This window comes from Phyllostomus hastatus, unplaced genomic scaffold (genome assembly GCF_019186645.2).
Source record: "Phyllostomus hastatus isolate PE091 unplaced genomic scaffold, TTU_PhHast_1.1 phas_contig_159, whole genome shotgun sequence".
NCBI classification, from domain to species: Eukaryota; Metazoa; Chordata; class Mammalia; order Chiroptera; family Phyllostomidae; genus Phyllostomus; species Phyllostomus hastatus.
Genome location: NW_025333640.1, coordinates 24,435,275 through 24,450,643, shown reverse-complemented (window position 1 = coordinate 24,450,643; position 15,369 = coordinate 24,435,275). Strand labels below are relative to the sequence as shown.

At 39.1% G+C, this 15,369-nt stretch overlaps 1 protein-coding gene across 1 annotated transcript in view; it reads right to left on the bottom strand.

Moving 5' to 3' along the window:
* The window catches only part of IQCM (IQ motif containing M), a 258,218-nt gene extending 243,608 nt beyond the window's left edge, over window positions 1-14,610 (bottom strand). The window contains exons 1-2 of the mRNA XM_045831415.1: window positions 14,496-14,610; window positions 12,973-13,026 (exon numbers count right to left, since the gene is read on the bottom strand). Of these exons, the coding sequence (XP_045687371.1) occupies window positions 12,973-13,026; window positions 14,496-14,610 (169 nt within the window). The remainder of the gene's footprint in view (window positions 1-12,972; window positions 13,027-14,495) is intronic.
* Window positions 14,611-15,369: the final 759 nt, after the last annotated feature.

Here is a 15,369-nt window from a genome sequence, read left to right as displayed (position 1 = left end):
ACTAAAAGTTTCTGAACAAGGCACTAACATAACTGGTGTTCTGGAATGTAATTTTCATTAAGACAAGGACATTGTTTTCCTCCCTGCCATATTCCCAGTGCCCTGGCCAGGGCCTGGCAAGTGGAAGAATTTCAAAAAATATTTGTGGAATGAGTAATTACAGCAACAGCATGTTGGACAGGGATGTCTCACCTCCCATGTCTCTGTGGGCACATTTGTGAGAAAGTTCTTTCACCCTTTTTCCTCCAGCAGATGCAACTTAAGGCACTCCTGAACTGGGTTATAGGAATGCTAAGGATTTTTAGCTTCATTTCTATATGTATAAAAGGCAAACAGAAGTGGAAACAGTATTCCCCTACCTTATCTCCTTAGCTTGTCCTTCCTAAAGCAGATAACTGACAAGACTGAACCACGGTCACCTACACAATGACACACCTGGTAACAAAGAACTGCCTTACAGAGTTGGGCGGGACTCGGGGAAATAGGTCATGGTCCCGTGGTCTACATCAACTTTAGCAGTTCATGTAAGGATGAATGAGAACAAGTTTTCTAGTCCAAAAATTTTCCCCACTGTCCCTTCACCTGAATCCCTCTAACCTTCAGTCATACATTCGCCACCCCCCCCCCCATTTCCCCATATTGAAAACTATACCTACATCCACCAAGTTGTTCAGGCACAGTCTTTGATTCTTCCTGTATTTCTACCTACCACATCCAATCCATCCAGCCGTCTACATTTTAACTTCAAACACATCTGCTCCTCATCTTCCCTCTCCTAGCCACAACCACTTCATTCTAAGAGTGCTTAAATAGCCACCTACCACTCTCTTCATTTATGCTCTTACCCTCATCCAATTTATTCTTCACACAGCAGAAGGAGGGATGTTCTTAGATGTGTATCAAATCACATCATTTCATTTCCATGACCTCCATGTGCATTTAGAATAAAACCTAGGCTCCTCTCTCATGCAACTGGGTAAATAAATATGAATGGAAAATATAGGCCTGGCATCCCACAGCTCCACCCAGAACTGAGCCAAGAGGTTTGCTTTGATTTCTCTTTACCTTAGTTTTCTCATTTGCACAATACAATTGTTGGGCAAGAATACCTCAAAGCCCCATCAGTTTCTAAAACTCTATTATTTTACTGCTTTTAGATGAGATGCTAACTGGATGGACCTTAATCTCAAAAATTGACTACATAGTTAGGAGTTCTTGCCTCTCTCTTGTCTCTATGCACTTTGTCTGTTGAGCCATTCATTCCTTCAAACGGAAGGGATGACCTGGCAATTTCACTGGTGGGATTACATCCTAAGAACCGTGAAACACCAATCCAAAAGAACCTATGCACACCAATGTTCATACCAGCACAATTTGCAATAGCCAAGTTCTGGAAGCAACCTAAGTGCCATCAATAAATGAATGGATCAAAAACTATGGTACATTTACACAATGGAATACTACGCAGCAAAAAGAAAGAAAGAAGGAGTTCCTACCCTTTGCAACAGCATGGATGGAACTGGAAAGCATTATGCTAAGTGAAACAAGCCAGGCGGTGAGGGACAAATACCATATGATATCATCTTTAAGTGGAACCTAATCAACAAAACAAACAAGCAAAATAGAACCAGAGATATTGAAATTAAGAACAATATGACAATAACCAGAGAGGAGGTGGAAAGGAATAATGGGGGGAAGGAGGAAAGGGTTTTCAGGAACAACTATAAAGGACACATGGACAAAACCAAGGCGGGTGGAAGCAGGGAAGGGAGGTGGGGATTGCTGGGCTGAGGGGGAACGGTGGGGGGTAAATGCAGACAACTGTACTTGAACAACAGTAAAATAATTTAAAAAGAAAAGAAAAGAGAGAGAAGGTAAAGAAAACAATATAGAACAAGTCCTAAGTAGATCCAATATAACAAAGCCAATGATAGGCATCTAATAATGGGTAAAAAGGTATACAAGATGATAGAAGACTAAAAAATTTATAATTGCACATAATTAAAATTATGAATCAAATTAGTCAGAGGACCAGAAATGAGTTGGAAAGAAGAGAATCCATGAATTCATGACCATTAATATCAACCAGGTAAGCTGGGGTCCTGTGAACCATGTACAAGAATGGCATGTACAAGCATGTACAAGCATGTATGTACCACTCCTTTTATGATGCAGGAACCTTTGTCTGATTCTCTAATTCACTTGGGTTGATCTATTTCTCAGAGCCGGGAAGTGGGAAGGAAGGAACATAACTGAATCATTAGGATATTCCTCCAGATGACACAAACATCAGTCTCAGAGCACCATGGAGAAAGTTAACTTGGACTTCAATCCTGTTCCTGCCATCAGCAAAGTGTGTGATCGGGGCCAAACCACTTGACCCTCCTGAATCCCACCTCTTCATCCATTAATTCAAAAGTTTAAAATAGACACAAAATGTTAAAAAGAGCAGCTTCAGCCTAAGTTTAAAGGAACTCTTCCCAGAAGTCAGTAGGACAGCAGATGAAAGCCTGGCTGTTCTGGTTTAAGAGGGTCTCAGAGTCTGTCCCAGCACCAAGTCATCACCCTCACTCACCCCACCCCAGCACTCCGGGCTGGGATTTGGCAGTGCGTCAGCATTTACACTGAAGGCCACTAAGAATCAAAGATTACCCACAGGGGATGGTAGGTCAAAGTTAGTTAGATACGACTGTCATTCTACAGTGGTTAGGAGGAGTAACATAACATAGACAATATGAATAAATTTTACAAATCAATGAAAAAGACAATTTTATATAAAAGTAGTCAAATGATTTCAATAGACACGTTGCAAACACAGTTTCCAAATGGGAAAGCATCATGTGAAAGAATGCTCAAACCTCATGGGTCATAGAGGAAACAAAGTAAAACCACAACCACCACACACCCAAACAAATGGCTTTAACAAAATGCTAAGTGTTAACAAAAATACACCGCTCCTAAAATAATCACTCACTGCCTGTTGTTGTGTACATTGGTAATCTTTGGAAAACTATCTGTAGTATCTTCAGAAACGAAATCTACATCTATGACTCAGTCTTCCCACTCCCAACGGAAATAGAAATGCTTTATAATGGGGACTGAAAGACACGTACAGGAATGACAACAGCAGCACTATTTCATAACAGCTAAAAACTAGAAGCAACCCAAATATCCATTGACAGTAGAATAGACTAATACATTGCAGTTTATTCATTAAAGATGATGTTTCACAGCAGTGAGAATGACCTGCTATAAAAAAAGACAGAGATGATTCTCACACATCTAATCCTGAGAGAAAGAAGTCAGCATAAAAACAACAGACTGTATGCTTTTGTTAATATACAGTTCAAAAACAGAGCAAAGGTATGAAGGGCACTCGAACAGGGTGATGGTGACCTTTGAGGAAAGGGTGTAGTGTCTGAGAAGGACACAAGGAAAGGTTCTTAGGATTCTGGCAATGCTGTCTTTATTGGATATAGTCGTACAGGCACTTTCACTTTGTGAATATTCATGGAGCTACAACACTAAGAAACTGCAATCTTCTGCGTATATGTTACACATGTATTTATATTTCACAATTAATTTTAATTTTTCATTATTAGTTTTTCCACGTAAAACTGAGAATTAAAACTGAGAATACCACCCTCACCATTATAGATGGTTTCATTTCTGCTCTTCTCACTCTTCCTCAAAAGGCATATGAAACACAGGGCTTTGCTAAATCTAACAGTACCTGTGCTAGATTGCAAGTCCCACTAGCGAAGGCACTAGTCCTTTAAATTTATGTCTTCCATATGATCTTGCCTTTAACTGGAACCTAATCAACAAAACAAACAAACAAGCAAAACAGACATTGAAATTAAGAACAATCTGACAGTAACTAGAGGGGAGGTGGGAAGGGATAATGGGGGAAAGGGGAAAAGGGTTTTCAAGAACAGCTATAAAGGACCCATGGGCAAAACCAAGGAGGACGGAAGCAGGGGAGGGAGGTGGGGATGGCTGGGGTGGGGGGGAGTAGTGGGGGGTAAATGCAGACAACTGTACATGAACAATAAAATAATTTTTAAAAAATGAATAGAAAAAATTTTAAAAATATAAAATATAAATAAGAAAGAAAATTAAAAAATCTATATCTTCCATGAGACTAGCACATGGCTAGCCAAGCAGTTAGTACCCCATAAAAACCAGCTGATTTGGACCCCTGCAAGGAAGTCCTGAGTTATTACAATCTGCTTAGTTTTCACAGAGTTCCTAATATTTACTTAGAAATCTCATTACTACTAAATTTTCCGTGTAACTTGTCATGATTTTTGTAGTGTAGTAATGAACTTGGCTTGTTTAATTTTAGGCACCTAGTTATCTTGATAGGAAGATCATAATTATCTAAATGAGGAAAGCAGACAATTACTTTGGCCCAAAATGAGTGGTAATCACACATACATACACACACATACACAACTATTTTCAGAAAAGTCACATTCTTCTATTTATTTTTATTTTTATTCCACATTTTTCTCACCTCAAATTCCCCTTCAGTCTTTGAATTCAACATTAAGAAGCTGATAGGAAGGGGTAGAAGCAGAGGTCATAGGGATAGTAAGACTTTTCTTGAATAAAATGTTAAAAATCTTAAAAACTATGTCTTATCATGAGCTGGATTGGGGGGAAATTTTGGTTAAAACACATGTGTCCAGGAACAAAATAAAAGATAGCAGTGCCTTATTTTTATTCACTCTATTAAATCAGAAATGCTTTCAAAATATCTTACGAAGATTCCCATATCAATACACAGTTATATCTTCAATGACGATTGTGGAATGTTTTGACTCTCATTTTTTTTATGATTTTCACAGAAGAAAACAGCAATGTTATAAAAGTACATTGTCTCAGCTAAATAGAAGCCATTAACATTTTATAAATTAACAATAAAGAGTAAAAACCATTTATAAATCAGTTCCTGCTGCAACGTTTGGGACATTATATAAACAGTTCAGGACAATAATGAAAATGCCATAAAGTTAATTACCACAAATTTAATAAACTAAATTAAAGGCCAAAACTGTTAGGCTGTTGCAATGGAATTCTGCTGTGCTCAGAAATACGAAGTAGTGCTGAAGAGCTAGATCCAGAAATTTGAGCAAGATCATTAAATCCTGTGAATCCTGGCACCTATTTTCCGATTTCTTTTTTCTCAAGGACCTTGTTAAACTAGCTCGTATTTATTGGCCAGGAACTGGTTTTGAAGAGTTTATATTTAAGGAAGAAGTGCAACTAATACAATTTTTCAATTTAAAATTGGAAACAATCGCAGGAGTGGCCTTCTTGTTAGCCCCTCACTCATTATACGTTTGAGGAAACAGCAGCACAGGAGTGCGAGGGACTTGGTCAACCCTGAGCTGAGTCTATGAATGAGCTGGACACAGATTCAGGTCTCACGGCTCCTGATAAAGCACAATTTCATTCTGTCAGACAGAATGCCTTCCAGGAGACAGTATTTTCCCTGCATGAACCCTTTTACCTTTGAGTCAGTCCTTTTTCCTGCTTTGTTCTAATGGAGACAATAGCACACCATGGGGAAGGGCAAAGACCCTAGTCTCAAGGGGACCTGGGTCCTAGTCCAGGCTTCTCCACTTCCCAGTCACTGATCATAGGCCTCGTGGGACCAGTTGGGACCAGTTTGTCCCTGTTTGCCTGGCACCTGACTGGTTTTAAAACTGAAGAACCTGAGTGCCTGCAGCTTGAGCTCTTATATCTGTAAGATATGAATAATAATTATCTTTAACTTCACGGTGCTGCTCAAGACCAAGTGAAGGAATGTATGAAAACATTTAGCACCTCCCCGGAGCCTCCCCGCAGTAAGCACTCATTGCTCTATCTGTCACTTCCTCTGGGGCCCCTTTCCATGTTGGAGATATAAAAGTAAGGCATCCCACATTCACATCATTGGGGTGCCAGAGGGAGAAGAGAAAGAGCAGGAAATTGGAAATATATTTGAAAAAATAATGAAAAAAAAATCCCTAATTTGGTGAAGGAAATAAACATATAAGTCCAGGAAGCACAGAGAGTCCCAAACAAGATGGATGCAAAGAGGCCCACTCCAAGACACATCATAATTAAAATGCTAAAGGTTAAAGATAAAGAGAGAGTCTTAAAAGCAGCAAGAGATAAGAAGTTAGTTACCTACAGGGGGAGTTCCCATCCGACCACCAGCTGATTTCTCAAGTGAAACTTTGCAGGCTAGAAGGGATCAGCAGGAAATGTTCAAAGTCATGAAAAGCAAGGACCTACATCCTAGATTACTCTACCCAGAAAAGCTATCATTTAGAATGGAAGGGCAGATAAAAAGCTTCCCAGACAAGAAAAAAATAAAGGAGTTCACCATCACCAAACTATTATTACATGAAATGTTAAAGGGACTTATTTAAGAAGATCAAAACTATAAACAACAAAATGGCAAAAAAAAATACATATCTATCAACAATTGAATCTAAAAGCAAGCTAAGCAAACAAGCAGAACAGAGACAGAATCATGGACACAAAGAGCATTTTGATAGTCACCAGGTGGGAGGTAGGTGTGGGGAATGGGAGATGAGGTGAGGGGATTAAAAAGTACAGATAGGTAGTTACAGAATAGTCATGAGGATGTAAAGTGCAATATAAGAAATGGAGTAGCCAAAAAACTTACACACATGACCCATGGACATGAACAATGGTGGGGGGATTGCCTGAGGGAGTGGGAGATGCTGGGTGGACGGGGACAAAGGGGGAAAATCAGGACAACTGTAATAGCATAATCAATAATATATAATTTAAAAAATAAAACAAGGATAGAATAAAATAAGAAATAAGAAATAAAACCAAGTGAGAATGAGTTTTCTTAGAAACCACACAAGCAGCGGACTTGAAGAGACTGGGAACAGCATAGAAAGAAAGAGAACACTAAGAAGTAAGGAGAGTGCCTCAAGGCCATATCAGTGAATGTGACCAAACAAGAAACGAGGGAATTGCAGAGCCATCGCCTACATGGAAGGAGTCAGTAATACATTGCAGAGCCATCGCCTACATGGAAGGAGTCAGTAATACATTGACTACTTGACTCTAAAAATATATGTGAACTCTATAAAGACCTTTCATAAAATAAGAAAGAGGAAGTAAATAATAAATACACAAGGAGGGATTCCCCCCACCAAAAAATGAAATTATCTTCTGGAGGGCAGGCCCCTTGTAGTACAGGCTTCCCCCACTAGGGGAGTGTTCTAGAAACCCATCTGTATCAGTGTACTAGCTGGCGTTGTTGTGAGAGGCTGCATTCAGCTTCAGTGCATTTTTTTGGAAGACTCGACACATTCGCCCGTATCACGATGGGTGGTTTTTTAGCATAACTGCCCACAACTCGCTGTGTTGAGCAGTGTTTGACCAAAAACAGCGTGACCCCCAAGCTCCACTCTCACTATTCACCCAATCTCGCCCTGAGCAACTTTTTTTGTCTCCCAGGATGAAACAAGTCCTCAAAGGGAAATGTTTTGGCAATGTGGAAGAGATGAAACAAAGCACAGCAGAAGCACTAAAAGGCATCAAAATCAAAATCGACAAGTTCACAAACCAGAGCCCTGGGGAAACTGTCTCCATAGATGTATTGCATCAAATGGAGAGTAGTTTGAAGGTCAATGTGTAAGAATAAATACACAATTTTTAAATAAACTCCAGGGTTTTTGGGGGGTCCCTCTTGCATTTTGTCTACTACATGGGATAACTTTAGAAACTTGGAGAATCCCCAAAGAGCTACAAAATGTCCATAATTGCCACATCATCGATGCATTACAGCACAACACCTAGCCTTCATTTCTTCCTAGAACAACAAACCCCTGAGAGAAATAACACACTGAACAACAAATATCAAAGCAATTATCTTTTCTCCCCAATACTTGGCTGAATGCTTTTCCCTAAGGCATGAGGCAGGCCTAAAGAAGCGAGGGGTATATTTTCGGTCATGGTCTAGAACCAGAAGTAGAAAGCAAATGCAGAGTGGTGATGGGCCTGAAGCTGTGTCTGCTGCCCCAGCTTCAGACGCAGGCAGAGGCAACCTGGAGCTCAACTCCCGTGGGATCCCCGTGTGAGGCTGGGGACCAGGGCCAGGCTCGGCTAAAAACCATCCCATTAGAGAAGGTAGAAAAAACAACTTCCCACTGTTGCTTGGAGCAAGGACTTAATCATACGCTCCACTCTTGAGGAGGCAAAGGATACAGACATGTCTCACCACCGGAACCTCGCTGTGCCAGCCACTAGTTCAGAGACAGGATTTGAAATAGTGTCCATATCACAGAGGCAGGAGCCCCAAGAAACCAGTATAAGACCTGGCTCTGGAATGGGAAACCCAGTGGCAACTACAATACTATGAATCCAAAACCAACACTGTCTCACAAACAACTGTACGCGAGGCTAACAGCAAAGCTGGTATCCTCAGCACGAGGACTGATGATTATGGTGGATGAGACAGAAGATACAATCAGCATCCAATTATATACAGCTAAAGAGTGACTCTGCTTAACGCCAACAGAAAGTCTTCCCTTCAATTCATTGAAGGTGAATTGTTTCCCTTCCTTTTCCTATAAAAACTCCTTGTCTTCACCCTGCTATTGGGACACTATTTCGGTTTCTGCCTGAAACTGTACTCCACAAATTGCATTGCTTTTTGATCTGAAATAAATGCTTATTGCTTCCATTTTGATTTTTTACTTTTAGGTTAAAAAATCAACAATAAAGAGGTTTTTTTTAAACTGTACTCCTGATTAATGGGTAGCTCAAAATGGAAATTATGAAATATTTATAATGTGGAATAAATGAAAACACAGCAAATGAAACCTGTAGAATGCAGGCAAAGTAGGATAGAGAAGTAAATTTATTAAAAGAAAATAAGAAATATTTAAAATGGTTAAGCATTCAACTTTAACCGATATGAAGAAAAAATATTAAATTCAAAGAAAATAGAGGAAACTAACAGAAATAAGAGCAAAATGAACAGAATACAAAACAACTGCAAAAAAAAATGAAACAGTAGAGAGTGTCCACAAAATCAAAAGCAATTTCTTTGAAAATATTGATAAAAGAAGCAAGCCTCTAGGTACCACGGAAGGAAGGAAGAGAGGAAGGGAGGGAGGGAGGAAAGAATTGGGTAACGTTATGAACAAAAAGGAAGGCTACAAAAGACGGGGAGAGAGGTGCAGACATGTTAGGGCGCTGGGTGAAACAAGCAGACGCAGGTAAGGCAGGACCGTCTAGAAGGCTCCAACATCCAAGAGCAGCAGGGGGCCCTGGATCCTCCAGGGAAGAAGAAACCACAGAAAATAAGAAAAAAGACTCCAGAGAAGAGCAAGAAACGCACTAAAGTGAGAGGCAAGTGAAGAGCAGCGCAAAGCAATCATATGCTAACTCTTCAAGTACAGTATCTTCTTTTCTAAAAAATAGGTAGCATAATATAAAGTAAAATCAATTTAGAATAAAGTAACTTTATTAAGAACTATTATACAAGATTAAATAATATAGCAGAAGGCTGAAAATGAACCTAATTGTTCCTTTACACACCTGAATTGCTCATTACCAGAAATCAGGTATTCATGAGGAAAGCACAGCCAGTCTTTCTCTGGAGAAGAGCCCCTGTTCCAGCCACCCACCAAAGGTCACGTTCCTGATTTCTTTTGTTTCATACATTTTAAAACACGGATTATTTTGTTTCATTTTTATTTTTAAAATTTTTTACTTAATAAAAATTACAGAAAATCTACCAGTGAACTCAGCGTGCTGTTTGTGTATATTTTATTTACATGTATGTATGTATGTATGTCTTTATTTTAGACATGTGAATGAGATTTATCAAAACAGGGTTAGGTAAAAATGTGGTCAGTCAAAAAAAAAATGGTGCCCACCTAAATAGTCTTCCAGAAAAGTTCTTGAAGACATCCTTTTCCTACCCTTGGAGATACTTTTCCTGCACCAGGCTCTCAGACCTATGCCCAAAGGCTCTTGTGTTTTAACAGGGGAAAGTACATCGCTTGCCTTTAAGAAATAATATGCTTTAAGGATACGAGCAGACAGAAAGTTTTGCTAAGCCTTTGTAAAACAGGTTTTCCTAGCATCCTTAAAATCACAAAATGTAGACCTACCACTATCCTGTCAACGCCTCGGACCACGGATGCCTACATATAGGCCAGGATGTGAAACTGCATGTGTGTGGAGCCAACTATTAGGTAATACATAATTCAGCTATTCCTTCACACATGACCTTGTTGCTCAACATAAAGAAATCACAACGATCTCCCTTAATAATGGATCTATCCAGGTTCCTCTTTTGATCAAAGTGTGTTTACACAACAATGTAATTATAAATAATCCAAAGCCACAAGTCCAACTCTAAGGCCCAGTGCTCTTATTTATGCATCGTAAACAAGCTTCCTGTTCCCTATTCCCACACCCCCACCCTGTGCTCTCCTCCTTCTCAGTTTTGCTTATACTTACGTTGAATCTAAAGCAAACTCTAGATACAGGTGGTGACTGTCAGAGGTGGGGGGTGGGGAGCGGGCCTGATGGTTTGTTAATAAGCCAGGCGGTGAAAGACAAACACCATATGATGTCACCTTTAATAGGAACCTAATCAACAAAACAAGCAAACAAGCAAAACATAACCAAAGACACTGAAACTGAGAACAGGCTGACAGTGACCAGAGGGGAGAGGGGAGGGAATTTCAGGGAAAAAGGGGAAGGGTTTGCAGGAACAAGTATAAAGGACACATGGACAAAAACTGGGGGGATGGAAATGGGAGGGAGGTGGGGAGGGCTGGGGATGTGAGCTGGGATGGGGGTAAAAGGCAGAAAAACTGTACTTGAACAACAATTAAAATAAAAATAAAACAATTTTTTTAAAGTACAAACTTTCTGCTACATAGTAAATAAGTCGGGGGATGTGATGCACAGCATGGTGACTCCAGTTAATAACACTGTGCTGTGTGTTTGAAAGTTGTTAAGAGAGCAGAACTTAAAAGTTCTCATCACAAGAAAAAAATTATAACTATGCATGGTGATGGATGTTGACTAGATTTATTATGAACATTTCACAATATGTATCAATATTGAATCATTATGTTGAACACCTGAAACTAATATGTTCTATATCAATTATATCTCAATTTTTAAAAAGAATTTATCAGGTTAAGATATACAAAGAATTCAAATAAAATATTAAGAAAAACCACATGGCAATTTTTTTAAAAGTCTCTATCTAATAGCTTAAATAACATGACAGGAAAGGTTCTTCACTGACGGGGAAATTTAGGACTATGTGAGCTGCGAAGTCATGAACAGAACAAGGACATATTTGGAGATGATCTTTCTAAGTCAGCCTTACAACCTTCTCTTCAATGACAATGAGAAGATGGAGGAAGGTGGCTTAAAAGGTGACACCAGGATCTGTTCTGGGGGGAAAAGGTATCTTCTTCCAGGCTTCATGTTCAAATCACCTCACAATTACAACAGTGCGCTCACAACAAACTGTATCTAACTCTTGATAAAAATCGCTATCATTTCGCTTCATCTTCTGTGAGAGAGCACCACAGAGCTCATTAGAAAGGACATTCTCCCTGGCAGTGGCCCTTCCCAAGCAGACGTGAGCACTGAGGACAAGGTGGCAGTGCCTCCACACTACAAAGGCATCTTGATCTTGTGGGCTCCGCTCACCTGGCCCTGCCTATCAGACGATCAATGCCAGCAGGAGAATTACATTTAATTGCCTTGTTCAGTACTAAGTTTTAGGTACAATGTCACATGAGGAGTTAGAAAAAAAGAGTTTCTAGTTGAGATTAATTTATAAAAAGCCTATTCAGTTGTAACTCAGAGATAAGGCTCTCTCCACAGATCTATACAACCTCTAACAGACAAATCCCCAAATTTTTTTATTTTTATTTTATGATTTTTAAGATATAGCTACTGATTAGGCTATTACAGTTGTCCTGATTTTTCCCCCTTTGCCCTCCTCCACCTAGAATCCCCCACTCCCTCAGGCCATCCCCCCACCATTGTTCATGTCCATGGGTCATGGGTGTAAGTTCCTTGGCTACTCCATTTCCTATACCGTACTGTACATCCCCGTGGCTATTCTGTAACCACCTATTTGTGCTTCTTAATCTGCTCACCTCATCTCCCATTCCCCCTCATCCCTCCCTTTTTTTATTTAAATCACCTTTCCTAATTACTCTTATTAGGGGTTCCCAGAGATGTTCATCCTTTTGCCATGCAGCAATTTTCTTTTTTTATTCATTTTTATTGCAATTTTTATTTTACCATTTAGCCACCTTATAATCATGCAGCAATTTTCAATGTAGCTTTAGTAACAGTGTTAGATTTAAATACACAAATGCATGGAGCGTGTGAGCACACGCGCGTGCACACACACACAAGGCCAGGTCCATTCTCTGGTACCAATGTCCAAAGTTGAATAACAGAGATTATCAAGTACATTCAATGAGTGAGATTTAAATATAATTACATCTGATCTAATGTTTGCCTTCATGCTAAAAATATGATGGCTTCCTATTTTTACAGAGTCCATCATGATCACTGTCATCATCAGAAGGTAATAGCATGGCTAATATATTATGCTGCTGGTGGTGTCAGAACGAACAAACAGAAAAACATTTGTGATCTGTGCAGAGTGCTATGCTTTCCCGTGTTGAGTGGAGGGTGTGTGTGAGAATGCATGGAAGAGGTGGGGTTGGAAGTGCCTCCTACAGGAGGCAAGAGGCTTGGAGAAAAGCAGAGCTGAGGTGGTCCTCCCCTAAACTGGAACATCAGAGATGCTCAGAAAGGTTTGTAGAATAAGAGAAATCGGTGTGTGCATCCCCCAGGATATGATCTTCGTGATGATAAATCCTTTAAATAAAGATTGTACTGAAGATCCACAACAATCCTTTGCACTGCACTTACTGCTCATCTCGATCTCTGAGACGAGGACACACAGATTTGGAGGAGTGCCGTAACCTGTTCGAGGACGAAGAGCTATAGGTGCCAGAGACAGGACTCAAGCCAGGACCCTCTGACTCACAAAGTTAAGTAAGCTCTTAAACTCTGGGCATGTTCCCTCTCTCACTGTGAAAGGAACAAAAACAAATTCCCACAGGATGGTGTGAGAGAAGAATCAGGAACTGTTTTTTTAACCTGGAAGAATCTGTGAAATGAAGAAAAGAAGTTTAGAGTAGAAAGTTCTTGGTGGTATTGGTGGTAGAGCTGAAAACTGTGCTCTATTTGCCGAGGAAAGGATACATTTTCCTCCAAAAAAAAAAAAAAGGCCACGTCTATCTTGTAACCTATGTGCCTACTTCTAGCACTTTGGAGATTTTAAATGAGAATGCCGCCATATCCCACGGTGCAGAGAGAAGCAGCACAGATACCCAAGCTGGATGAAACCCTTACATCCTATGAGCCGCTCCTTAACCGAACTTCCAAGTCCCAAGCCACGTATCTCTTGTCTCTCATTGCTTTAACATTTGTTTCAAACTGAATGTTACAGAAATCAGGAAAGAATAAGGGCCACACCATGCTGTCTGAGTCTGCCACCAACCCAGAAAATGATAAAAAGAAATGCATTTGACAGCTGCCAAATGGAAGGAAAAATCATGTTTTTCTCTACCCAGTAACTTATAGCCACTTTAAATATATTAGAAGTACCAAAAAATTTATTTCTCAATGAAACATCCTTGTAAAATTTAGCTTACGACTAAACACTTATGCATTTTATGAGCTGGAAAGTGCTGGGATCAAGGAGATAAAGAATAAAGATGGCATTTTTTTTGAAGTGGAAGGTGGCAGACTCTGACCACAAGACTACAAGAGAGAAATCAAAGATGAAGTAATTTTGAAGATGAGAAGAAAAAAGATAAAGAGCTCTGTGTTAATCATCATTTTTGTATTTCTATGATTTGCTTAAAAATCACAGAGTATTTACTATTTTGCAACAACTACCCCATAATTGGTAGAATTATTATGAAAAAATATTAGGTTAAGAAAGATGTTTAATGCAAATAAGAAATTGGGTGGATTCCCATAGGGAGAGAATTTAGTTCTCAGGTTTGCAAGTCAAGAAACTCTCTACATACACCTTTCTGATTTTCACATTTAGCATTATTGCTGCTAATTTTTCTACACTAACAGAAAAATGATGTGAAAGAAGATTAATGTTGGCCCTAATAATAGTAACATTTTTCATTATTTTAACTAGGGCTAATTGACATTCTACCTAGTGATATTAGCAAAAACAAATGTTAAGTTTCAAGATAAGTATGAAATGATCATGTTTTGTAAAAACTATAAATAAATATGCAATGCAATTTCATTATCTTTTTTCTTTTCCTTTTCACTATTTAATTTTCCTACAAACAACATGAATTACTCATAATTTTTTAGAGAAGGAATCGGAAGAAATAAACCATAATGAAATGACTTTAATTAACCAAAGTCATCTAACCCTAAGAGGGCGACTTCTCCGTTTCTTGTGGTCGCTAACACGGTCTTCGTGGGCACGGATACTGCTCGAACACTGCTGTCAGAACAGTCAGCCGGAGCCATCTTGCCTGAGAAAGCTTGGAACACATAGATTTTTGTGGTTTTGTTCAAATTATTATTATGTAACTGATGGTTCAAAGATCCATGGAACACCATGTCTTTTATTCATTTCAAAATATCTTTATATTTTTCTTCTATTATATTTAATGACATTTTACTATGGTTTGTTCCTGGTGTCATATTCAGCTCCTGTCAAAATCACACTAGGTGAGTCATTTCTGAAAGACATGGCTCCCATGCATAGTAAATTCTACCCATGCGTAGTGTTAGCATCAGCCTCAGAGGGTTGATATTTCCTGACCTTCACTCCAGTTTCAATTGTGCATCTTATCTGAAGGCCTGTGGTCTTCTACCTACTGGCTATGCTAGTTAGAGTGAAAAATTCAGTATTGTTATCGCATGTTTCAGCTTGGAGTATTAAATGGTCTGTTGAACTGTGTTATCATCATTGCTGATCATTAGTCTTTGTCATTAAGATGACAAACTAGTTCTTGAGGAATTTAAATCTTTATGTATAATTGGTCTTTTGAAAAGTAAGAGAAGAAATGGGAATATAGGAGGGACTACAGGTGCGTTTAAAAAGAGAGAGAGAGAGAACATAAAGTGGCCTCTTAGAAACGTACATGTACGAAGGAGATCTGTTTCAGAGTTTAGGGTATTTAACCTACTTTTAACTTACATATATGGCCTAATCTTAGTTATACGGGCCTAGAAAAATCTATATAAAATGAGTGTGACTAATAGTCCCATATCTCAAGGAAA